General features: G+C 41.1%; 1 protein-coding gene across 1 annotated transcript in view; it reads right to left on the bottom strand.

Moving 5' to 3' along the window:
• Positions 1-3,162: 3,162 nt before the first annotated feature.
• The window catches only part of MYO10 (myosin X), a 184,829-nt gene continuing 160,844 nt past the window's right edge, over positions 3,163-27,147 (bottom strand). The window contains exons 28-40 of the mRNA XM_065397764.1: positions 23,216-23,309; positions 22,030-22,085; positions 20,679-20,821; positions 19,945-20,139; positions 18,592-18,749; positions 17,193-17,316; positions 14,042-14,339; positions 10,120-10,327; positions 9,292-9,428; positions 7,816-7,936; positions 4,274-4,726; positions 3,648-3,839; positions 3,163-3,273 (exon numbers count right to left, since the gene is read on the bottom strand). Coding sequence (XP_065253836.1) covers positions 3,163-3,273; positions 3,648-3,839; positions 4,274-4,726; positions 7,816-7,936; positions 9,292-9,428; positions 10,120-10,327; positions 14,042-14,339; positions 17,193-17,316; positions 18,592-18,749; positions 19,945-20,139; positions 20,679-20,821; positions 22,030-22,085; positions 23,216-23,309 — 2,290 coding nt within the window. The remainder of the gene's footprint in view (positions 3,274-3,647; positions 3,840-4,273; positions 4,727-7,815; positions 7,937-9,291; positions 9,429-10,119; positions 10,328-14,041; positions 14,340-17,192; positions 17,317-18,591; positions 18,750-19,944; positions 20,140-20,678; positions 20,822-22,029; positions 22,086-23,215; positions 23,310-27,147) is intronic.

Genomic DNA, 27,147 nt, shown 5'->3' with positions numbered 1-27,147 from the left:
TCAGAGAATCAAAACAACAACATGGAATCCAGGCTCTGCTGGCATTAGGATCCTAGGGGCAGCTGGGCAGGGTGGGCTGTGCTACCTGCAGCTGCAGCCACTGGAGGTAAGAGACCAGCTGGTATGGGGAGGAGGTGCAGGGGGCTAGGGCCGTGCAGGGCTGAGGGGAGAGAGGCTAGCATCTGGAATTTAAGGGCAGCTTCTGAGAACTCAGTTTCTTTGCTGTGTCAGTTTCATGCCAGGAGTTGCAGTGGAGCTGAGGTGCTCCTCTGGGACATTGGCATCCCAGTAAGGGAGAAGCTGACATTACCTCGGGGCGCAATGTTAATGAAAGTATTCAGTGCTCAAGGGAGCACAGGTTCATTTGAAAGAACCTCTTCACGCTCCTTTATGTGGTATCAGTGTCTCACTCCTCAAAGGCACACGTATACACACAAAACCAGAATGTGTATACAGGTATATGTGTTAAGGAGGAACGAGTGCCTAAAGGAGCAGAGGTTGCCCTACCTTACATCTTCTTCCCTGTAAGCTCTGTAGACACAGAGAGAAGCTTTAGTAAATATAAAAATCTACTTACAGAGAAGAGGGAATCGCTTTCAGAGAAACACTAAAAAGCTAGCCATAAATTACAACAAGGGAGATGTCTGCCAGAGATGGCAAAAATAATGACTTTGTCAATTTGTAATTCTACTCAGCAATAAACTGTTGATTTGATAGGTTGAAATTATTTAATCAAATTTGAAATTAATGTAAGCATTCCTTCACAGTACTGAGTTTAATTTAAAATGGCAACAGTGTATCTGCTGCAAGGATGGATTATATTACGTTTAGTGCATTTTTTATTTTTTTAATTATTCATATATGCATTCAGTTAAATTGACACTGTAAGAGACTCTTACTTCTGTGGCCTTCTTGTGTTACTGTTCAGCAATGTCACTTTGGTCATAATCACCAAATGCTACTTTAAAAAGTGATTTAAAATGTGTTACTTTTATCGCGTACTGTACATCTGCAGGATATTTTGTTTGATTTTAAACCCCCCCCATTTAGTTTTTCCCATTGCAATCCAATTCTGAACATTTTTATACATTTTATAGTAAGGCTATTATGAATATATCAAACAATTTTGATTAAAAAACCATAAAGATGGAATTTTTTTTAATGGAAAAAACAAAATCAGAAAATCCACAACAATAAAATGGATTTCATAGGGCCCTATAAGTAGCTACATGTACCTGCCACAGAGAAAGAGGGGCCACTGTTTGTAGCAAGCTTTTTTCAAGCCCCTTACAGCTTGTGATGAGACCTCTCTTGGCCACACATTTGTCACACCTATGAATGCTCAAAGTTGCTGTAATGTATGCTGTGCACCCCTAGGGTGTGTCTGGATGCTGATTAAGTTATTGATTGCTAGAGCAGCACAAGTGAAAGCTCTTGTGTTTAATTGCATTGTTTCCAGAGAGATTTTACATTGTACAGGAATAACTCAACAATTCTCATGCTTTCGCATTTCCCTGATTCCTCCCACATTTCCTCAGGCTGCACCCATATCTTTTGCTATTTGTGGATTGTTTGTATAATACCAATTTTTGTTGTAATTCATAAAGCTTCTTAGCAAGCAGGTGATTTGGGCTTACACTTGGGCTTTTGGAAGCTGGATATATTAGAAGCGTTTATGTATTGCTGTACTTTTATCTACTCGATGATGTAAAACACAAATACCATCACAAATGTAAAAGCAACTCCAGTTTGCAGTGTATTCATATCCTTGCCCCCAAAAAGTTGGAAGACAACTAGTGTTTTTCTAGAAACCAGATTCAATATAAATGGGAAACAAGCATGATAACTAAGATCTTTTATTGCTGGACTTTCTTTGAGCAAATAATCAATATTTCTTAAAGGCTGAGGTCATCAATAAGGGCTAGTACATGTTTATTTATTGCTATAGACAAAAGACATTATCAATTCAAGTTTTACCTTATATTACAGCTTTTCCATATAAAAATAAAAGTCCCAAATCAGCTTTACTATTGGCCGATAGCACTGACTTATTTACAGGTGCTTTGTCAAGAACCATAATTAGGTAGCAGGGTAAAATATTGTGAGGCATTTATAAGAATACAATAGTTTAACTATATATCATTTTTCTCCTGTTTAATTTCTACTTTGAAGGGTTCTGACTTTTTCTGATTGGATGCTCCAAAAGAAACCAATCAGAGTTTTATAAGAATAGCATCTTTAAAAGTAATGTGTAATATTTAAAAATTTTAATTGAAACAAATTAAAGAATATTGTACGGATAACTGCATTTCCTTATTAGAGCAGTTTATAAATAGTTTCTCAGCTACATATCTATTTATAATACAGCACATACAGAATGCAGACTTGCTACATACGTGGTAAAATGCATTTGTAATAGTAAATCAAAAAAGATATGAAAATCCCAGATTTTGATTTGTTAATAAAACTGGCTTATAAAAGTAACTGTAAAATTGAAACAACTATAACTCTCTGGACTATTAAAATGTACAGAAAGACTGTTTACACCATTGCACATCATTATTCCCTTTGCTTTAAATGCTTGTGAAATATGGAATAAAATTAGACTCTACATAGGTCATATGCATGCGCACACACAAGCATGCATCCATGAAAACAAGGGGAAAACAAAACACACTGTTAACTAAGTCCATAAGGAAGGCTGCCAGCAGCATTCCGACAAAAATACTTTCTCCCCCACACATGGATCAGGCCAGTAGGTTAGTGCATTATGGATGAATTAACTCCTCCTCTTCCATCTTTTCTTCGTATTCTGAACAGGGGGAAAAAGCACATCTCACTCAACACCACGATTTATGTAAATGCAAGTTGGTTTTAATGTCTTAAGGCACTTCTTACTGCTTGGATGGCAGTGTATTAAGGCATACAGTATGTCAACTAAAGGTAATAAAGCTTTGGAAATTTTGAAGAATGTTAGCCAACTGTTTTTAGTATATGACTATTTAAGTTGATATTTTACAAAGGCCTCCTGAAAAAAAACTTTGATTGAAGATTTCCCCCAAATTCTGTTTCTTGGGTAGCTTGTTGACAAATCTGATCAGTATTTTCAGGCCAGCAGTGATATGTTTTGATAGTAATGGCACAGTGAGACTGGTTCTGTTTTCACCTGGAGCTGCTTTGACTCCCATGGCTACTCACTGATCGAGAGGTGCTGTAACGCTTTTTCACAATCATACTGATATAAGCTTTCATCAGTTTTGCGATGTCAACCACCTGCCAAGAGAGTAAAAATAACCCAAACCTTTTAATGTGATACAGTAATGCATCTCGGCACATAAAATAGCAGTATGACTTCCATTATCTAACCACTTACAAAAAAAACCCCTTACTGTTAGTTAACACAAATACTTAGTAGCTTCTACCCAATTCCTATTTTGCCTCTACTTTCTGTTTCTGCTACAGAACAACAATTACTTTGACAATTGTTGTTAAAAATCAGTATGTTTTAGATGAAGAAAGATCTACAAAACTGTATTTAAACCTTTAAAAACTGAGCTAGAAGTATTACCTGGAAAAAAGAGTGCTAGTTAATAAGAGATGAAATTAACAAGAAGAGCATATTAAAATTCCTCTTGCTCTTTACTTACCTTACTGGTCTCAAAAAGCAGTTCTCTCTCATCCACCACAATCTTGTAGGTATTGGCAAGTGGTGCCCCAAAGGACAAGATATGTTCATATTGGAACACTTCTAAAGGCCTGCCTTCCCCACGCTTGTAGACAGAAACTGCATCAGCACTGACTCCCAACCAGAGTTCTTGTGGGAAGCCCCCTTCTTTACACTAGTGAAGGAAAGAGTATAAATGAACATTCAGGAAAACTGGGGGTGGGGGAGAAAAACACTTAGCGCTGAGGTCGTCTTCTGTGCACCCTAAATCACAGTTCAAGTAAAGGCAATATTACATTCTGTACAATATTTTCTATTCTCCATCCTACCAACTTTTTTATGGGAGGCAGTTATTTGATCATGTAGAAAAATATTATGGTTCATTAATAGACAAATATAAATGTCTACATTGGGCATTATAACTAGAGTGCCTTTTAACTAAATGCTCCATATTATGCCAGCCTTCTCTCCTCCAAGAGAAAAATAGTAATATTCATTGAAATAATATATTGTTACATTCAGTGGGGACACTTTGGCATCAAGCTCTCGTTGTCCAGAATAGTAGCAGCTCACCAATGGGTCACTGACAATGCTTATTGTCTTGCTCACCTCCACATCAAAGAGTGCTGACCCGTAGCCAGGCCACTCTTTAATCAAATACATGTACTTGGCCATAGCCTGTTCCTGGTTCATTCCCTGCAGTTTTTTCCACTTGTCGATAACACTAGTCCTTGCAGCTGAGACTTCCTCTTTGATCCACATATCCAACATCTGCTCCTCCTCCATCTTCTGTTTGCTGATGGAGCCACTACGGAAACTCCTCCTCAGCGTTCCTTCAAGAAAGCTGGCTCGCTTCCTCTCAATCCTCTCTGCGGGGGTAAACATTTTAGTAGACTGTGTAATACGAGACTTCAGCCTTTGTAAGGGATAGACTTCTTCTATTTCTGGTATCGTGGTATGCAGACTGTAGTCTCCTTGTAGATATTGGAGTCGCAAGGCAGCAAGGACCTGGAGGGTTTCTTCGGGAGCAGGGTAGTGTCCTTTAATCACTGCTTCATGAGCCTAATGGAAAGTAAGAAGAGGGCTAGCTTTACAAACAGGTAGTAGGACTCAACTCTTTGGAAACTAGACAATACCTGCAAACTAGTTTTTTCCTAGGAGCAGGTATAGAGAGCTAGTATGGGGATTTGAGAGACTGTCTCTAGCAGACTAGAGAGGCAGGGTAGGTCAGGAATCGTGAATGGGAAGTATCTCAATGTGCCTTCTTAATTGGACTATCAAGCCAAGAACAGCAAGAGATCAGTGGGGAATATAATGAGGTCAGAGAGGGAACCGGGCAGCAGTAGCGGTGGCAGCAACTGGAGAGAAGAAATTAATCTGGGTTACAGGGCTGGTTGAAAAATTTCCATCAACCAGTTTGATAAGAAAACTTTTTTTGACAAAATGAAATTTGTGAAAAGTGTCTGCTTTTTGTGGAAAATGCTGACCATCAAAAAATTAGAAACTTTCAGTTTGGAAATGCTCCTATGGTGCCTTATGGGAGTTATAGTTCAGGTGACTCATGTCCTGGTTCTCCTCTATGTGTCGGGCTGCCCATCTTCCATGATGCACTGTACTAGCTCACCACCCTACGAACATTCTAGAGAAGGCCAGGGGGAGGGGGGTGAGCTCAATATGTGGAGTGGAGAAGTATAAGCATGTGATGAACAAATCCATATATAGAAAGGTTAAATATGATTGGTTAGAGGTTTGTGTTATGTAACTTGTTATGTAACTGCCTTGTGCTATAAAATAACAATGGGAGGGGCTCCTTGCTGGAGGGACTCTTCCTGATTTTTGTACTAGGGGCTCTCCCTTTGTGCACATTGAATAAAGCCTTGTTGAATTGAATCAAATTGAATCGCATCAAAGTCCCTTGATTCTGCCCAGCATCTGACTCATTGGGAACCACAAAATCCCAACAGTGCACATGTGTGCAGCAGAGTTAAGTAGTGAAGAAGCATCTTAGTGTCAGTGTCTTCAGTGTAAGGGTTAACTTTAGATGTTAAAACAGTTCAGCGGTTTAGAGACACAAAAATTCAAAACTGGAGACACTGATTTTTAACTGATAAAATAATACCAATTACTTGGCAGCAAACCCATGCAGCGGATAAAAAAGGGAGCAGCATGGCTGAAACCACATCACAATCACATCCTTAAGATATATCCATGAAATTCATTTTAGTGATTGAATGCTCTATGCTTTCTAGCTGGATTACTATTGTTCCTATCAATATACACAGAGTGCTTGAGTGACCATGGTGTGCTAATAGTTGCCATAAGACAGTGACGATGCAGATTCTCTGAGGAAATTGCCTTCATATAATTGCACTCATTTGAATTGCAAACTCTGCAAGCACATGTCTGCAGTTCAGATCAATACCACAATGTGATGTTTCAGAAGACAGCACTTCAGTGCTCTACAGCTCTTCTAGGTTATATTATCTAAAAGATTTTCTTAATGATTCTGTTCAAGTTTCATATAAAAAAACGACTTGGCTGTTCAGTGCCTAATAATATCTCTCTAGACTGGCATGGGCTTGGAGTACTGCAGTGGTAGGCTGTTCAGCCTCTGAGATCTATGCAGACAGTGGAGTAAACAAAGAGTAGAAATTAAGGAGTGTGTTGATCAGCTCTGAAGGGAGGCACCCAGGTAGACCAGAAGGACTGTGTCTGTAATGTGGATACTTAAGCCAGGTCTTAACTAAAAAGTTAAGTTGACCTAGCTACTGTAGACCGTGCTAGATCAACAGAAGAAACAAAAGGTCAAACATACTTATATAGGAAGCCTTGGGGACATTTTAAAGTGGTCACTAGACAGAGAAGATGACAGCCTACTTAGTTCTTCACAGTGTGGCACAAAATGAAACAACAGCTAAAACCTTTTGCAATAATAAATCCCAAGAGTGAGCATCTTTGCTGGCATAATAGAGGGATTGTTATCAAACAAAACAAACTGTTTCCTGTCAATGTTTATTTTAAGATTAATTTACACCGACAAATCCATTTAGTTTATTACCAGTTTTGTCCTTTTGCAATAATAAACCCCATTCTAGGGTGAGCAAAGCACATTCATTACTTATCACAGTGATGTGATGGGTACAGAGGGAACCAGACTGATTGCTTATTACCGAGCTTATTAAACTCTAATCTCCTGCTGAAAAATGCAAGAGCTATTAGCTGTCTGCAGTTGCCAGTATAAGTCTTGGTATTTAAAAACAAAAAAACACAAAGCCAACCCGTACGTATTTCTGTGGAAACTCATTGTTCCCTTTTCTATTTACCTTTTATGTTTCTTGTGCCTACTTAAGAGCATATATGGATGCAAATCCAGGTTCCCATCCCTCGGGGATTGAGTTATGATTTTGACTGAAAATGAAGGGGTTTAGGAAGAAAAAAGGTCCTAAAACTAAAGGCCAAATTCAGAGGTGAAGCATAAGGAGTTGTAACTGATCATGAAGACCAGATGGTCCTCAGCTGGTGTAAACTGGTGTAGCTCCATTGAAGTAAATGGAGCTAGCCAGTTTATACCATCTGAGGACTTGGTTCCAAATATTTATTAGTTCTTCAGATTAAATGTATAAAATAAGTGTAGACTAAAGAAATCCAAAGCTGTCTAAACTAGCATGACTTGCATACTGAGAAGCTGGAAGACTTACATTTATAGCAGGACAAGGAGATTATTTTGACCAGTATGTTTATAGCTCCTGCCAACTGCTTTTAATGTTATATCCTTCTCTTCTGACCTCTAGGTGTGTAAATTATGCTAGCTTAGATGCAGTGAGCCAAATTCAAATGTGATGTGTAAGGGAGGGTGTAGGTAACATAATGGTACTGGTGAGAGACTAGGGTGGGCAAAGTAGTCTAAGCTGCTGCAGTGAACAAGGAAAGCGGGGGAAAACAATGTGTAAACTGCACTATCTTAGACTCATCTCTGAATTTAGCCCTAAAACTTAATATGGGAAGCCTCCTGTTCTGAGCAATCGTCTCTGGGAATGCACAGTCCTTTCCCATCTGGCATTTAAATGTTAAGCATTTGTTTCTGTTGCCTTGATCTCCTGTCCTCCTTGTCCCTCCAAAAGAAAATAAATCTCATTTCCCCCATTCTTTACCTGCTCAAACATAAATGCGAATTCCACACTGTCTTTCGGTACATTTTCTGTGTCCAGGAAGCAGTAAAGCTTGAAGTAGAACTTCCATGGCATGTCCCCAGCTTCTGAAGTGGCAGCAAGCCTAGGAACAGAAGTTTGGAGCAGACATCAGTGACCAGAACTATTTTCTAAATTAACAAAATATTGAGAATTCCAAACAAATACCCAGTGTAAAACTGGAGTAACTTGGTGACATCGGTGGAGTTATTTTAGAGTTATACCAGAGTAACAGATCAAGAATTTGGCTCAGTATTTTGAATTTGCTTTAAAAAGATGACTTTGCTCATGGTTGCAAATCTGTTAGTCTACAAAAAGACCCCGGTATTACAAATGTTGGTTCTGATTTGAGGCAACTGTTTCCACCACAAACCATCAATAATCTAATGAACAAAATTTTGAACAATGTGTAATGAGAGAAAAGCACCAATGATATCAGAAAGTCTGATTGGCTAATGACAACTGAAAGGTAGGGAATCTCTGGAGGAGGTGCTGCAAATATTTTTATTAAAACTGGATTTAGAAGTAGTTGAACACCGAGCACAGTAGCCTTAGATGAGAGAAAAAGAGAGAAATATGGATTTAAGCATTGAATTACACTAGGGAGTTTTTCCTAAAATCTCCCACCATTGCTATCATTGGCAGTAGCAATTTGGGAGCACTAGTGTCTTAGGCCTGGTCTACACTACCCGCCGGAATCGGCGGGTAGAAATCGACCTCTCGGGGATCGATTTATCGCGTCCCGTCAGGACGCGACAATCAATCCCCGAATCGACGCTCTTACTCCACCAGCAAAGGTGGGAGTAAGAGCCGTCGACGGGAAGCCACGGAGGTCGATTTTGCCGCCGTCCTCACAGCGGGGTAAGTCAGCTGCGATACGTCGAATTCAGCTACGCTATTCGCGTAGCTGAATTTGCGTATCTTAAATCAACCCCCCCCTGTAGTGTAGATGTAGCCGTAAGCATCATGCCACGTAGATCTGCTCTGAGCAAGGTTAAATGACACAGTGGTTCAAATAGCAGTGACTGCCTGGAATCCTGTTGATAATGTTGCTTCTGGCACTGCTCTCACCCATGGAGCTGCAACACGGTAATGGTGGGAAATTTTAGAGAAGAAAAGGCTAGCATAGACATAACTGGGGTTGGAGGCGGGAGGAGAATGGGAGGTGGGGAGACAGAGAGAAACAACAGAATGCAAAAACCACCATGATGGAAAATTTGTATTTCATTGTCATGAGATTGAGGAAATCAAGTTTACAAGCACTTCATTAATCATTCTAAAAAAGATGCTATTGTTTCAGAAATAGCAGTATGTGGAATGCAGTTGTATATGCTGCCTCACCACTAACAAGTCTAAAGAAAGGGAGAATTGAGCATATTGCTGATGTTAGGAAGTTTTCTTTTTTAATTGCTGCTTATTAGCACAGAGAAAGAGACTCACTTTTCAAACTTTGCCAAGATATCAGCCACAATGGTCCTGCTTTCAATTGCTTTATCAGTAGTTCCATTGTATTCAAACAAGGCAAACATATTTCTGCTATCCTCCATGGCTAAGCCTCGAATTAACTTTTCAACAACCTAATGAAAAAAGCACAACAACAAAACCATAACAAAAAAGTTAGTACCTTAGAGGGTAATTAAGTCTAAGGAAAATTAAGACAAGGTAGGAGTCATTTTAGGGCAAAAAAGTGGCCAAGCTCCTGTCTAGAATGATTTAACAATGGTTTTCCCCAAATACTTATCTATTTTCAATTGCTCCTCCTTTTGCGATAGACATTATTGAATTGTAGCAGGTACATGGCCGCATGCAACAGTTAACTCCCTAATTTCCCAAACTCAAATATCTGAAGTATCACAATTTGGGCTGTATTTTTCCAGGCATGGGGACAAATATGCTCTCATCTACATCTGGGTATAGTGAAATAACTCCTATTAAGTCTGGATAGTACCAGGGTTACTTCGCCACAGTCTTGCTAGGTATCTTTCCCAAAACCAGATTTGATGCAGATCAATGGTCATCAAAACTCTCCAGTGAAAAGATAGTTTCCTAAGCAGAGGTCTCATCAGTGCCTCCTTGAACAAACCTTGAAATTTCACCTCCGCTGAACAGAGATGCTGATATTCTCCATCAGCTGGGCCCAATGTGGAACCCAAAACACCTCAGCACCTCCAGAGTTTCAGTGAGAATTAATGGCTAAAATTGTAGTGTCCACAAGAAGATTTAACACTTATCCCTATGAGGCCCTGCTCTGTCACTACCTCTTCTCACCTCTCCAGCTGTGGTATGGGAGTTGATTGTGATTTTACAGGAGCCACCACCATGGCAATAAACTGTAGATGTCATTTCTTGTCTTCTGATCAGGGCTTCTATTTCATCCCGCGACGGCACAAATTCTCTGCATTTGGTTTTTTTGAGAGATTCGTAAGTGAAGAGGGCATACTTTTCCATTTCTGTTCCTGGAAACTGGTCACGAGCCCTGTGACATAAACACTGAACTTAAATCACCTGCTGATAAAATGGAAGATGTGGGGGGAGCACCAGGGACTCTTTGACTAAATGACACTGAGGCGGTGACACACACAGTACTCCAGTGGTTAGTACAAGTCAGCACAGTTGTGTACTGACACACTGAAGCTTGTCTTCACTGCTTAAAAAAACCCTGCAGGACAACTAATGCATGTTAGCTATCCTAATGTAAAAATCCTAGTGGAGACCAAGCACTATATTTTACATCACGAGGAAAGTTAGGGGAGATCACCCATTGCAGGAGTGGAAGGTAAGGGAGGGCATTAGTGTTGATCTTGCCCTGCTCCCTCATGATAAAAACTACAGGTGCCTTGTTTCCACTAGGACTTTACAGCAAGATAACGATCACGTTAGTTATCTCACTGTAAAACCAAACCTTTTTGACAGTGAAGACATAGCCTTAATATGTTCTATTTTGCTCAGAATGTTTTCCCCCCAAAAAATAAAAGCAAGAAAAAGGCCCAACAAAATGTGTCCTGACTATTCAATGTTGCAATAGTGGCAGTAGGGAGGGAGTGTAGTTTACCAGCTAGAGTAGTGGGGGTCAGGACTCCTGGTGTCTCCTCCAGGCTGGGTTATACTGTATAACAGTTACTCATGTTGGTGAGTGAGTATCTACTCACACAAGTAAATCAATGGACCTGAATGGGACAATTTGGGTAAGTGCTCAACAGTGTAACCATCGCAGAGGCTGGGCCTTGGTAACCTTAGACAACTTGAAGCACGGAGAGAGTCCATGCTCTGCCCATCTGTAAAACAGATCTAATACCACCTTCCTCACAGGGGCATTGTGAGGCTTAATTCATTGATGTGTGAAAAGGGCTACAAGATCCCCAAATCAGAGGATATGTCTACACTGGAGATGCAATGTCCAGCTTGGGCAGATGTACGTTTGGTAGATTTGATTAAGCTACTGTACTAAAAATAGCAGAAAAGCAGTGCCTGCAAGGGTGGTGAGAGAGGCTAGCTGCCCGAGTACAACAATCCCATCTGAGACCCTAGGTACCTAACCTCCCAGGACTACCCTGCTATCTTTAGCATGCTAGCTCAATCAAAGCTAGTTGTGTAAATCTACCTGAGCTGAAAGTTACTCCTCCAGCTGCAGTGTAGACATACCCATATGCATATGGAAGTACTGTTTATAGGATTACAACTATTCTATGGTATTCTTATGCAACGATATTTTATAACTGACCTACAAAGGAAAAACTCAATTACATCAAACACAAATTCAGATTATTGTTTTAAGAAAACTGGAGGATTTATCTTATGTGTTATAAAATAGCTTGGATTCAGGAAGTAACCTGATTTCCTTTAAACGTGCAGCAGTATAGCACAAAAGTCTGAACCATGGCCATACCTGTGGTTGCTCAATTCTACGTCAAACAAGTTTTAAACATTTGGTCTTGATTTACAAATAAGTCTTCACTCTTTGTAACATATATATATGTAGGCTTAGAAGGATTAGATTTTCATCAGTAAATGTCAGTTTCACCATAGTTTGCAGTGTTGTAGCCATGTTGGTCCCAGGATGTTAGAGAGACAAGGCGGTGAGGTAATAACTTTTAATGAACTAACTTCTGTTGGTGAAAGACAAGCTTGTGAGCTTACACAGAGCTCTTCTTCAGGTCTGGGAAAGGAAGCTTATATTCATAACTTTGCTAGACTCTAAAAATCATGGACATAATAAAGACACTGGATTCATGGCTTATTACAACAACCTATAACCCAATAACCCCCCTCCCAACCGCCCATTTTTGTCTCATCACTGCAGAGGTGTTAACTGACTACTTCACCCTGAATGGTGTCTTACAATGTGTTTTAACTCCTTATGCTAAATGATCTGTTCCACCTTGTACTTAGCTGTGACACTCTAAGGCTACGTCTGCACTACAGACCTTACGGTGGCACATCTATACCGCTGCAGCTGTGCTGCTTGTAAGGTCTCTTGTGTAACTGCTCTATGTCGGCGGGAGAGAGCTCTCCTGATGGAATAATTAAGCCACCCCAACGAAAGGCAGTAGCTATGTCAGTGGGAGAGCGTCTCCTGCCAACATAGTACCGTGCACACCAGTGTTTTGTCAGTGAAACTTATGTTGGTCGGGGTGTGTGTTTTTTTTCCCCACCCCCTCCCCCGATTGACAAAAGTTTTGCCGACAAAAGTGCTAGTGTAGACAAAGCCTAAGTACCTTTCCCAGACCTGAAGAACAGCTCTGTGTAAGCTCAAAAACTTCTCTTTTTCACCAACAGATGGTGGTCCAATAAAAGATATTGCCTCACCCACCTTGTCTCTCTAATGTCATCATACACACACAAACTGGCAAAAAACATTTCCATCTATAATCGAAATTTAGAGCTAGACAAAGTAAGAAAAATGCTGCTTAAGAACATCTTAGCGTTTGATTTAACACTATTTACTTTGTATATTTTGACATATGTTGATGCTTTGTGTTAAGTTACAAAGCTTTAGCTTTTTTAATCTTAACACCTACCGTCATTAAATAATTGTCTGACCCCCCCATAATTTCCCACAACTGTGAAAATTTAAAATGATACAAATCAGAAAAACACAAAAAACTTTAAACCCATAATTTTACGCAACTGTGAACATTTAAAATATTGTGAAAAATGTTTTTTAAAAACCCATCCATATCTGTCAAAATTCCAATTCTGCCAAGCCAACATATGCTCAAAGTCAATGACTACTGTTTTTAAATAATAAATCTGCATTTATATCTTTCAGCCAGTGATCTCAAAATGCTTCACAAACACTAAAGGAACACTTACAATTAAAAGCAACACAAATAATTCAGGTGCAAAACTTTGGTTTTGTAAAAAAATGTGTTTGTACCAATACAAACATCAACAGAACCAAAAGTGAACCTAATGATACTATAATCCAGAGTGAAACTGACTAATCTATTTCATTGTCTAAATAAAGTAGACAACAAAAATTGGGGGGGGGGGGGAGGGGAATCAATTTTTAAAACGGTTTCCTTTTTAAATAGTAAAGTTAACTAGTAACACTTTAAATGGCAGAAAAGAGAGGTTTTAAAAAATATTTGTTTTAACATAATATCTCTTTAAGCATCATAACACTGTTCTCTTCTCTCACTAAACACTGGCATAAATAGGTGAAATGACTTGTGCAAGTTGGTGGGAGAGCCAGGAGTAGGACCCAGGAGTTCTGGCTCTAAACCATTAAGACTACTTCTGTAGGTAAGAGTTTTGATAGTAAATACAAGATCTGTGCATGTTTACAAAAAGAAGGCCCTGATCCTGCAAAGACTTGTGCATATGCTTTACTTTAGGTGCTGTAATTAGTGCCATTCACTTAAAAAGTACTATGCACTGTGCATAAAGCTAAGCGCATGAGTAAGTTTTTGCAGGAATGAGGTCCTAACCGATTCTTCAAATGATAACATTGAAGTCTATTAAAATTATTCCATGTAAATTTTAAATGAATTTGATTACTTTACTTTTCCTCTAAATTTTAGACTCAGTGGTTGAAATACTTGGTACACTTCAAGGGATTCCTAACCCTTTCCCCACAAGATGCCTATTTATTGGAAACTGTTATGAAAAATTACCAGGAGAGGAGACAAAGTGAAGAAAAAGAGCTGAAAACAATATTTTTATATCCTAAGTGTTTGTAGCCTCTTACCTTTTGAGATGGAATTTCAGATACTTGAGGATACCACGGCTGGGCAGGAATGTGCAACTCATGCATGTGAGTATCTGCCAGCTATACAGATTCCCCACACTCCCTGGGTTAGGCACTTTGTTAGTCTGTTTGATGAGCTGACAGTAGAGCTCATCTCGAAGGGGTCGTAAATCATGCCCCGTCTGAAGGATACCCTGGATTATAGGTATGGGATCAGACATAGACTCTAGCTGCTGCAGAGAATTAAATATCTTGATGGCTTCATCCTGGAGAGTTGTGTAGCCTTTGTCTTTCAGCACTACAAAAAGAGAGTGAGACGTAAGAAGGTCTTATAAAAGAGATGTTCTAGCTCAGCAGTTCTCAACTGGGGGTCCACGAGCCTTTCAAGGGAGCTGCGGGGCCCCACGGCTGAAACCCAGACTCTGAGCCCCAGCTACCTCCCTCCTGCACCCTAAGCTACCCCCCTGCCTGCACTCAACCCCTAGCCACCCCCCTCCTTGCACCCACAGCCACCCTGTGTGCACACAGCCCCAGCTACCCCCTCTCTGCACCTTGAGCTACCCCCCTGCCTGCATACAGCTCCTAGCTACCCCCTCCCTGCGCCTAAGCTGTTTTCAAACTTTCTGAGCTAAGCCCCTCACCTTTGAATTATAATTTTTGGTTGCGCCCCCTCCTTTCCCCAACCCAGACAGGCGGATGGCCTGTTGAGGTGAGTCAGTGGGTGGAGGTGGCACTCCTTCTCTGGACCGCTGGCCCCTGTCCCCCTCCCCGCCATAGAAGTCAAACTATGTCTATGCCCAAGGCCCCTGCCCTGAGCCACTCTCCCCTCTACCCCCGGGCTGAGCCCTGGAGTTTTTATAGCACGTCAAGGGGGGCCTCAGAGAAAAAGAGGTTGAGAACCCCTGCTCTAGCTCAACCAAAAAGTATGGGCTCGAAGCAGGAATTACTGGGTGGAATTCTATGGTCTGTGTTATTCAGATGATCATAGTGGTCCCTTCTCACTTTGAAGTCTATGAATCCATTAGAAATGTGTGGAAACTAACAGAATTTCTCATAAAATGAAAATTCCATGTTAAAGTTTGTTTTTATTCTGAAGCTGAACAAAAACAAAAATTTCAGAATTTCCCATGAAAGGAAATTTTCAAAAAAATAGTTTCAGGTCAATTGAAGCATTTTGTTTTTATTTTGACTTTTTAACATTTTATTTTATAATGCATAATATAAAATTTTGAAATAAAAAATATTGAAGTCACCTTATCAAAATTGTTTCCCCCCCCAAATGAATCATCATTTTCCAACATAAAAACATTGTCAGAAAATTTCTGACCAGCTTAGAATCTGTACTGCTGAAATGTCTATTGCTCTTTCAACAACATAAGGAAAACTAAGTGGAGATCACAAGTTAGTTAATGAATTCTTGCATTTGCTCATTTTCTATATACATGGAATTGCTTTTTCTATAATATTAGCATATTGCTTAAACTCTAATAGTTAAACTAGCTAATTGCCTTGCTGCTTGTTAATGCAAGAAAATGAATTAATCACTCTTTCTATTACCTAATGTTGACTAGGGCCTTACTCAGTACAGCCAAAAGCACTGTATACAATTTGGATTTGAGGAATGCTGCATTGATGAGTAATCCTTATGTTTGAGTCACAGTTAGGCTTAATCCCTCTGGCAAGACAGGTAGCAGTTTATTTTATGAGTGGTGAGTGACTGACTTTTCTTTACTGTGTTGTCATTATAGAAAATAACTTGGGGTTCAAATGAAATTTAAAATAGCTCAGATTAGGAGCTATGTGAAGCTGCATCATTTTAGGGACAACTCTGGCAGGAATCTTACCTCAGGAGCAGCACCCCCAGGTTTTATGCAGGGCCTCAGCTGCCGGCCCTGCGCCCGGGACTCCACTCCCCGGCCCGGGGCGCAAGTTTCAGCAGCCGGCCCCACTCCCCGGCCACTGGCCTCGAGCCTGGGGCTCTGCGCCCAGGGCCCTGCTCCCGGCCCCGTGCGCAGCACCCTGCTCCCAGCCCCACACCTGGGGCCCCGTGCCTGGCACCCCGTGACTGCCCCCACCTGTGGCCCCAGCCTTGGCCCCCTCACCCCTGTCTGGGTCCCCCCCCAGAGACACAGCCCTGCTCCCGGCCCCAGCTCTGGGGAATTGGGGGGCATGGACAGGGGTAAGGGGGGGGAGAGGGATGAGGTAAGAAGTAAAAACTGCTTTCAGCACCCCCACTATTAAAAGTGTTCCAGCGCCACTGCTCAGGAGCCAGAGGTCTTCCTGGAGCATGCCCACTTCTACACCCGTCAAGGGGTGTAGCTTACTCTTCCTGCATGCACAGCCAGCTAAAAAGAGTGAAGAGACTGCAGCTCCTGTGTTCTACCACTGCACAAGACTCAGTGGGGGCCCCTTACAGGTCCCCTTACCCCTCCCAGGAAATCCATGGAGCAGCAGGGTATAACTTGGGTCTTAGAGAAGATGAGAAAAAAATCTGACACAAATGCCATTTGATATCCTGATGTTTAGCCCCATGATTGCCACCTTTTCTTCACAGAACAGTCCTGGTCTGGATGGGGTTCTCTCTTTGACAGGCAATAAGAGTTTCAAAATAACTTAAGTTTATATTTTTAAGGAAATCAAATTCATAACAATCGTGCAACGACTCTGACCCAGTGTTCAAAGTCTATGAGGTGCTAACCTGGAGATAAAACATGACTTGGCTGGAGTGGTTATTACACCTGTTTTTTGGAAATCAAAGTTTGCAATATCTATCTAGATCAATGACTCTTCAAATTAAATATCTTCAAAAATAATACATGTATATTGGATTCCATGTTTTCCCCACACAAATGATGAAATATGTAACAGTTTTAAACTGGAGGTTGTAGTGGCTTAAGGCGGCTGCAGTCCCCCATCCACTCAGGAAGAGAGGGGCTCTGAATGCAGACAGTAAAGTACATAGTGATAATCAGGGAAGGAGATGTGTCCAGGGTGGTTGATGGGATTAAATGATTTAACTAATCTCTGTTGCAGCCTTCACAAGGCAGGACTTCTATGGAGCCCCTGATGGGAAACTAAAGTTGTGCTCCCTAGGGTATAGTAGGTAACCTGGGGGAAAGAGAGAGCGAGTTTACATGTCTGAAAAACTTACGGTTTAGATTGATGTCCCCATATGGCAATGGCAGTAATGGGGAGTGCAGTGGATGATGCGTGTAACGGAGAATAGGGTTTCTCTTATAAATCTGTTCAACAACCTCAGAGTTCAGGCAGTTCTCCTGGTGGGTTTAAAAAAAAAAAAAGGAAAATTCCTGGTTCAGTGTGAATGATAATCCAGTGATGGATGCGTGTGAACAGATTGGTCCAAAAAATTATTCAACTGCAATACCATGTGAAAAAGTCTGTTAGTAAAATTACTTGTTGCTAAAAGATACAGCAATAAAAACTGACCTGCAAAATTTTCTTCGGGGGGCAGGCAGCATTTCAGAGGGGTATGAGAAGTGCCAGCCATTCTTCTCCACATTGAAGATGTAAAAACTTGTATCATGGCAAAGTGGCATTCTCCTCTTGTTTTGATGCCCAAAGCAGAATATGCTATATGTGACTCTCCTAAATCCAGTACACTTCATAGTCATGCCAGTTTCCCTACTTAAAGAATGTCTGGCCAAATGGTTTCAGAGTTTGACAGACAAGAGCAAGCAGCTTTTCTCTAACACACACGACTGTAAGTAATGCTCATGAGAGGTGCTTGGTATTTCCAATTCCCATTGGCATCAAAGGGAGTAATGGGCGCTCAGCAGCTTCCAAGATGAGGCCCAGAATGCGCCACACTTTAACGTTTTTATTGCACAGACGAATCCCAAGGGCTGGGCAGAGGATGGAAAATCCATTTTTGGAAGAATTTTGAGGTTTCAAAATTTATTTTCATTTCACATTGGTATGAAAACAAAACCTTTCTAAAATGTTTGCAAACTGGAATTGTGTCAAAACATGTTTTCCAATCAAAAAGATCAGGTTTTCAATTAATCTCTCTCTGGTGAAAAGTAGCCAGACAGCCCTGGACCTTAGAAACCTTCTGAAGAATCCTGCAGTTTTTATCTTTTCTGAAAATCCACCACATTATCCACTGAAGTGAGACCAACAGAGATCCATTGGGAGAGATAGTCAGAGCCCATGCATGTAACCCCTTCAATGGGATCACAAAGTGCATTAGTTAATGCTGCTTTAAGCAACATTAAGTTACACAAATTATCAGGGCAAAAGTTATACTGGTTTCCAAGGGAAACAAACATACAGAGTAGCTTTTCCCTGACTCTTTCCCCTCCACAGGCTATATGCCCCATGTTCTTTTGCTCTTGTAACAGTTAAAGGAGAGATTCCTCTGGCTGCTGGATGGTGTGTGTGTGTCTGAGATTGTTTATATCAGGCATCTAATTGTTTAGAAATTGGGTCATCGGGCTTCTATTTCCTTTCACGTCACATGACAGAGGGAGCATAAAGGGCTCAGGTTCCAAATGTATATACTGTCTCCCCCTTCAGAGGCTTATTTTTACCTTAATATCTTGAATAAGCTGCTGGGTTGGTGTATCAATCGGTGCTTTTGTGTCAGTCACATTCTGGATGGCACTTGACCAGCGGGTGGCCTCATTGAGCAATTTTGTATAGAGACGGTAGCAGTGCTTGCGTCCATACACAGTTACATTCCAGTAGCCTATGACAATAGTAAAAATTAGTTATTACAAAACGTTTTGTGGCTTTGCTTATTCTGATGGAAGCAGAGATGTCAGTGTTTTACTAAGACACAAACTGCATGTTAGGCACAGCTAAACTGCTCCACTGGAGTCTCACGGGCAACTTCTCTGGAACCCAAAGTCTGCAACTAAGTAGCCTAAAATAGAGCAAGCTGCAGTCACCCATGTTTCTGTTAGGGAGGTACAGCCTCCGAAACGACAGGTGCCAGCATGGAACACTCCATCCTGATCCATACATGTGCAATCTCCACAGGCCTCATCAGCTTGGTAAGGCTGAAGGTGACCATAGGCCACAGACTTGTCTCATCCTAGCTGTACAAGAGGATCCTGGGATAACATTGTCTTACTGAAGAAATCCTTTAATAGCCTGCATTATTTATGTAAACATGGATCATTAACACACAGGCTACTCATTCTGTAAAACCAATATGTGTTCTCATCTGTGTAGCTTTCTTGCATCTTAAAAATACACTGCTGATTCAGTCCCAATGAGAAACAGCATATATTCAAACTTTATTTTCCTTATATCCCAAAATGGGATTTTCATGAGACAAGAGAGTCTAAAGAAAGCTTATTTACTCTTTGGGTGGCAAAAATCACTTTGTAGGGTCAAGGGTACACAGTGAAGATTGCACTGGACAGTTCAAATATGAAAAAAGGAGCCTCTTATTTGAAAACGACTGAATCAGAGTTGAAAACCAGTTTAGAAAATGTTCTTGGACAAATTCAGGGGTGACTTGGAAAGTGGTATAAATTTGTTACTGTAGATCTACTTAGACACTAACACTGGTAGGTTAGTTGCTCTAAGCTACATGCTGAGAAGCTAGAAAGTAGGGTGAGGGCTGCCTTAATTTATGCCTTCTTCCAAATCCTTGATGTGTAAACTACCGTACACTAATTTAGCAGTATTAGGAGTGTTAGGAAGAATGAATTATACCACCTTACACATCACCTCTGCAGTTTGTCCCAATGAGTTCAGATGTCTCTACTGGCAAAATATTTTGTGAAGTTCCACTGACCTTCTGTTTACCCATATGTATTCCTGTAATCCAAATAGTGGATGTAAAGTATTTTCCTATTGTGCTTGTTGCGTTTCCAGGTAGGCTGGAGTGCAGCTCAGTGCACACAAAAACCTAATGCTCATGAACAAATTACCTGTCTCTTTGAAGATTTTCTCATCAGGCGGTACCACCGAGCAGAGGCTATTCAGGACTAGGGTACCCAATTTCAGGGCATTCTTCTCTGAGCTCTTGTAGTAGTCCAAAGAATTGTGCGTTAAGACAAACCAGCGCTTCTTCAGCTTTAGTGAAGACATCTTCGGGCTGTTTTTTACTTCTTTGTGTAACCATCCTGTTAAATAGACATCCCATGAATTAAAGCTTTTCATGGAATTAGGCAAAGCTGTGGTTAACTTTTGGCAGCTTAGACTTTTTAAAAAAATGATTAATACAATTTATAAAAGTATCACTAAGTATTGCCAAGTCCTCTTTTTAAATAACTTTTGTTTAAGTTAACAGTGTCAAATTAACTCCCAAGAAAAGGTGAGGTTTAAATACTACATATTATCTATACTGGGGCTTCTCAAACTTTAATGGCATGAACCACATTTTATTAAAAAGACTGACTCGTGTACACCCTTCCCCATCCATTCACAATCACAAAACATCCTTGTGGAAGCTACAGCAATTGTTTACAGGGAAGAGTGATATTAAGAAAGTCTGAATGTGTTTTTAGTAATATCCCTTGAGTTATCAGCAGGAAACAAAGCCAGCAGCATGTGACCAGCGAGCTCTCTGCAGACCACCAGCAAGTGCTCCACAGACCACAGTTTGGGAACCACTTATCTATACAATTCAACTCCTCTGGTTTGCTTTCCCATTAATTCTTACCCCTGACTATGAATTCTTGCCCCTCCACTCTGGTATCTCCCTTTGATCTCTGCAGCAGTGTTATCCAGTGGTGCATCTCCTCAGGGGTGTCAGCATTACAGTGGAGAACACGATTAGCAGTGATGATCACAAATGAATTGGGTCTATGGAAAAAAACGAAGGTGGAAAAACCCATACAGTAAATATAACTACTGTTTGCACCACAACTAAATGACTGACTTACCTCACTTGCCATAAGCATAAACACTTCCCTCTTGTTTGTATTTTATATTCAGGCAAGTGTTCCTCACTTCTGCACCATTTATTTCAAGAACTCTAGCCCTATAAAATGTTAAGCTTTTAAAAAAGACTGTTTAAAATAAGAGATGGGTTTGTACCAAATGCTGGGTTTATGCAGCCCTAAACTTTGGGGAAACTTATATCCAGACTTTGCCTCATCTTTATATCAGCCCAACATAAGATCCTTCCCCACTCCAACAACGACAACAAAAACCACCTTGAAGTTTGGCTCTGGATCCAAACTTTGTAGTTCATGGTCATCTCCATTTAAAGTGTTTGCTTCAGTAACTACGTTAGCTAAAACCAACTATAATTTACGAAGATTTATAATGAAGCAGCATGTGAACACAGATCCCTTTATTTTTAATACAGTGCAATTAAGGCAGCAGAGTCTCTTTTTTAATGAGATTTTGGCTTTCATCCAATCCTACCCCAGGATTCACTGAGGCACCAGCAAATTGACCTGCTTGCCTAAGATCACACGAGTGGACTGTCTTGGTGGCTCTACACGGATTAGATTCTACTGTTGTGCTCTTCTGTCTCCACAAGCCATGTACTTTGAACTCTTTAGACCCTTTTTCTACCCAAGATACAGCTCGCAAGAATTATATCAGAAAGCCTTTATCAGGGCCCATGCCATTTTGGGATGCATAAGCAGATCATCAGCATCAAGCAGGAAGATAACAGACTTTCACTTTGCAGTTCTAGTGAGAAGACATTAGGAATATTGCACTCAGTTCTGGACATTTTAATGGCAAAATTATTTGGAGACAATTCAGAGAAGAGCAGCAAAAAATAGCTACGAGGCTTTCACCCTGTTGATTGATGCACATGCTGACCCAAACAAGAGAGACTGTTTGTGCCAGGCAAGTCAGCAAAACCCACACTAGAACTGATGCAGATCCTTCCCCACCCACTTCGTACATTATGTTGGAAAATCTCAATTTTGGCACTATCAAAAAGGAAAGGCAGTGAAATAGTTTCATGTGCAAAATATGGAGATCAGTGTAAAAAATGTCAAATTTTAAAAGAGGAAACATCCACCCCAGCCAAAAATGGCAGAGGAACTTACCTATCTGGGTTGTCAGAAGCACACACAGAATCAATCAGTCCAACATCCAGTGTGCCCTGTGCAACAAAAACCCAATCAAAAAAAGAGGCAGACATTTCAATATCACTAAAATATATTATTCAATACATTACTTTTAGGTATAAGCAAAACTGGGAATTACTTTGCATACTTTGGTTATGCAAAACTATATAGATCTAGGTGCCAATTTCTTCTAACCACTAAAATTTAGGGGAAAGGGAACAGGGCTTTCAGATAAACAGATCAGCTTTAGTTACATTCACTGCAAAGCAAGTTCAAAAACAACTTCTATTTTTCTGAGTTTCACAACTCAGTTGCAATTTTGACCTAATTTACAATACCCTAGTGAACTTACCACCACACAGCATAGAACCTTGGGAAGCCAACATCAAACAGAAATCTAGATTTTTATTTTCCTTTGTTTCCTTGTTAGCACTCTCTAAACTGAATGGGTTAAATCTGCCCCCCAGTTATATGTTCTGTAAAAATAACCAACGGAAATGTTCCAATATTTTTTTTTAAATTAACAGATAGTTGTATTTTTTAATTTAATCAAACAAGCATGCCTTTCTAGTACTTTAACCCGAAGTACTGCACTACTGTGTTGGAGCATGAAAATTTCATAGGGAAACTGACTAGAAAAAAAGTGAAACCAACTACACCTCTACCTCGATATAACTGGCCTCGGGAGCCAAAAAATCTTACCGCGTTATAGGTGAAACCGCGTTATATCGAACTTGCTTTGATCCACCGGAGTGCGCAGCCCCGCCCCCCCGGAGCACTGCTTTACCGCGTTATATCCGAATTTGTGTTATATCGGGTCACGTTATATCGGGGTAGAGGTGTGTAATATATTTTCTTTTCTCAAGGACAGTGAAATGCAAAATCAAGAGACTATAAGTAGTAAAAAGGAAATTTAGATTAATAAAAGAAATGTTAACCTCTAGATATTGGCTTTAACTTCCTGGGGCAGGGGCTATCTTCTCATTATGTGTGTGTGTGCGCAAAGTGCCTAGCACAATGGGGCCCTCTAGCCACTACCACAAATATGTTTATAACATACACAAGGAAATTTGTGTCCGATTTTCAGAGGTGTTCAACCCCTGTCACAATCAGGCCCTTTGTTTTCTAAAAATGTAGGCTTCTATGCCTTTAAATTTTGACTCACCACAGCATTCTGTGGGTTTGCTTGCTCATCATGCATCTCCTGGATCTCCTGTTCTGTGGAAGCATTGACCTGACTCAGCACGCTGAACCACTGGCTGCAAGAGAGAAAGCCAAACACCAACATGACAAAAGGCTCACACCCAAGAAACCTCTATCACATTTGTGGCCTGTGGAAAAGCAACAGGTTCTACAGGTTCCCTGAACTGCCTCAGAAAGGAGCTCTGTTCTCAGCACTCAAAAAAACAGCAAGCCTCTGTGCAGTCAGTTCAAATAATGACAGAATCCCAGAAGAAATAACCAGCAGGGCCGTCCCTAGCTATTCAGGGGCCCGACGCAGCCCCCTCCGCGGGGGAGGGGAGGGGGGGCTGGCTTGGGGGACGGGGGAAACTGCCCCCCAGCACTCACTGGCGGCGTGGCTGGGACCGGGTCGCTGCACTTCCCGCTGCCGGTGAGTGCAGGCCCGGCCCTGCTGCAGTCCTCTGGGGCGGAGCAGGGGTGGGAAGAGGCGGGACTGGGGCTGGAGCAGCATGCAGCTGCACAGGGCACCAGGAAATTTGGTGCCCCAAATTTCCTGGTGCCCTACGCAGCTGCGTACTTTGCATATGGGTAGGGTCGGCCCTGATAACCAGAATATCCTTGAATACCCCCTCTGCCCCAAAGTTTTTTTCCTAGATCTCCAATACCAACTCCCTTTACACCATTTCATTTTAAGGTAAATACTCTTTATTAACACAAGGTATCTCTCAAGAATTGACTGTAATCCCACTGAAGCCCTTCTATGACCTGGATGTACCCAAACATACAGCAAACAGTTCAGCTGGAATAGATACATTAGTAATCTGGACATTTTGTTTGTTTGTTTTAAAACACTGAACGTTCACACCTCAAATGATTCCCTAAATCCTGATGTAGTAATGTTGTGATTGGACATTTCTTATTACTATACATCTGAAAAAGTGCGTGTTTATATAATCTCGTATTTAAGTCCTCTGTGCATGTGGCATGGGAAGGGGGAGGACAAAAAAACTCCCCACACATTACTTTTGTCTGTAGTCAGCAGCAAGGCAAAAATCAGTCTGCGCTAGGCTGCTTTGGAAGGAAGCACTGAAGATGGGCCAGTGTCAATTTATTCCAATCCAATGGTCAGGTATCCCCAAATAGCTGGCAGGTGGTGGAGCAGGGGTTGCTATTCCAAACTGTAATCCTGAGTAGCAATTACAGAAGAGCTGAACTTCAGCCACGTGGTCTGCCTTTGGGATATATTTCATCTACTTCTGGTCCCTGTACAGTTAGAACCCGATTACCTTGTGCAATCCCACTGAAATATGAGCACCGAACTTGGCCAGTTCTGCAGGTTTCCTGAATGTCATTCTTTGAGATATTAACTTGCCATTCTAAAGATACTTACCCTAGGGCCAAGTTTCAAAGGGCCTCATCCCAGCCTCTAAAACTGCATCTTCACACTTTTTGCAATTGCAGAAGTTGTGTATACATGAACATTTTCTATGCAAAATTGTGGGTTTAAGTTTAGAGGCCTCTCTGAAACAACTGCCTACATTCATGGATCCTCTCCCCACACATACGTAATTGAAAACTGTGGTGTTTAGGAAATGCCAGGTTTCCACACCCATACACATCTGGAAACTGGACTTCTGGTAACAGTTCTAGAGAGACTAAGTGGTTAAAACAGCATCACAACAGCCAGAGGTTTAGTACCCTGCCTAACTTCTTCCACAAATGTAACGTTTTAATTAGTAGCCGCTATAAAAACTTCAGTATTTAGGAAATGGGGAATGAATGAGAGTGCTGGAGCTGATCCAGACCCTATGGCAGTAGGAAGGAAGCTGAGAATAGGGTTATGGTCCTTTATATACCTCTGCATGAAAAATCTAGATCCACATTGGACACTGTTTTCCAACTGGCTCTGTACCTGCATCCTGAGGGTGCAAGTGCCCTAGCAACGGAGATTGGCACAGGGCAATTCTTGAAGGAGAGCTGCCAAGTTTCAGGTGAAACCGTTCAAACCTAGGATGTGTCTCACATGGTTTCTACTCACGGTCATAAATCAGCCCAGGTTTACTCAAAACTCATGTTGATCAAAAGTTGCGCAAGCCTTTTCCTGAACTTGGCCTGAAATTTAGTTTGTGACAAAATCTGAAAGCAGGCAAAACAGTTTCATTATGGAAGCCTGGCCCAGTTCTAATCCAGTGTCTATTAGCTCTCAAACAGCTCCCCGGTCAATGCTCAGAATGACACAGATTCCAGAGAGCATCACCTCCAGCCCTCCCTTGCTGGAGGGAGTATTGACACGAGGAGGGCCCCTCTGAAGAGGGAAGGAAAGGTTCAGCTATTAAAGGATCCTAAACCCAAAATATTCCCATAGATTATAAACAGTGATTCATCTTTCCTTTCCTTTCCAGATTCTGACCCACAGGTATTTTATTTAAAATCCAATGTATTAATTAAATCATATCAAAGAAGCCAGACCTCATACTAACCTTTTATTATACAACAGCTAATGTGGGCACATAGTAGTATTTTTAAAAAGAGTGATCGAAGTTTAACTTCAAGTACAAGTAGTGTACATATTTTCCTAAAATATTTTTTAGAAATTACTTAGTTCAAAATGAATGAAAACCCTGCACCTGGGTGAAAGGAAGATGGCAGCTCAGCTCTACAGTTCCCAAGTTAATGATTGGGTCTCAGAGGATCAGCTAACCCCCAAACTGTTTGTTTGCATGCCTGTGCCCCTTCTCCCCACACCAGAACAATGTAAAGAAAACAATAAGTACAAAATGTGTGGCATTTCCATCCCATGTGTGAGATTAACCTGCATAGGGAACAACACAGACCTCAGACCATTTCATTCAATGTACTTCATTCAATGTAATCAGAATTAACTAACAGATACTTCTAAATCAATTTTTGACCCGCTTTTCAACAGTGCTGAACATTCAGAGCTCCCTTCGCTTCAACACCTCTGAAAATCTTTATACATCTCCTACTGGAACCAAGGTATCTTTGAACAATTGTGGATTGTGGAAACAGAAACAAGGAAAATGCCAGCAGGTGAATTAACCTGTAATGTGTGTGGTGTGTATACTAAACGAACACTGAAACTGAAGTCATTGTCTCCTCCTATGTTTTGGAAAAAGGTAGAGATATGTGACTGAGAACATGAAAGCCCCTAAACTCTGGTAATTTCTTATTGGCTCCTCAGTAGAGCAGTTTGCCAGAGACAGAGTAGTTCAAACAGACAAAACTAACTAACTGGATCTTTATACTTATATGTTACTGTAACTTATGACAAATCTCTCAAGTTAATAATGGAACGCTTACAAATGGATTCAGACTATAATTTTAAGGAAGACTTAGCAGCTCATTTTAATTTCAAAAGAGATCACTGAATTAACTGTGCTGTTATAGCCTATGAAAAGTTTCCCTTTAAAGTATGAATAAGAAGAACTGCAATCTGAAGATCTCAAGGCCCTTTACGAACATTAATTAATTTATATTCAATACCCCTGTGATGGAGGGAAGTATTATTCCCATTTTACAAATGAGAAAACAGAGTAATAGAAATGTTAAGGACTAAATCCACAAAGGGGACTTAGGCTGTGTTGAAACACCTGACTTTTAGGTGCCCTGCTGCCCAATGGAACCTTCAGCCATGAGTTAGGTGCCCAGGCTCCCTAAACCAGGGGTCGGCAACGTTAGGCACGCGGCTCGCCAGGGTAAGCACCCTGGTGGGCCGGGCCAGTTTATTTACCTGCTGATGCGGCAGGTTCGGCCGATCGCGGCCCCCACTGGCCGCGGTTCGCCGTCCCGGGCCAATGGGGGCGGCGGGAAGCGGCGCGGGCCGAGGGATGTGCTGGCCGCGTGCCGAACGTTGCCGACCCCTGCCCTAAACATTGCCAGGGAAGAGAAAAGCAA

This window comes from Emys orbicularis, chromosome 2, assembly GCF_028017835.1.
Source record: "Emys orbicularis isolate rEmyOrb1 chromosome 2, rEmyOrb1.hap1, whole genome shotgun sequence".
Lineage (NCBI taxonomy): Eukaryota > Metazoa > Chordata > Testudines > Emydidae > Emys > Emys orbicularis.
This window is presented reverse-complemented; position numbering and strand designations above follow the sequence as displayed.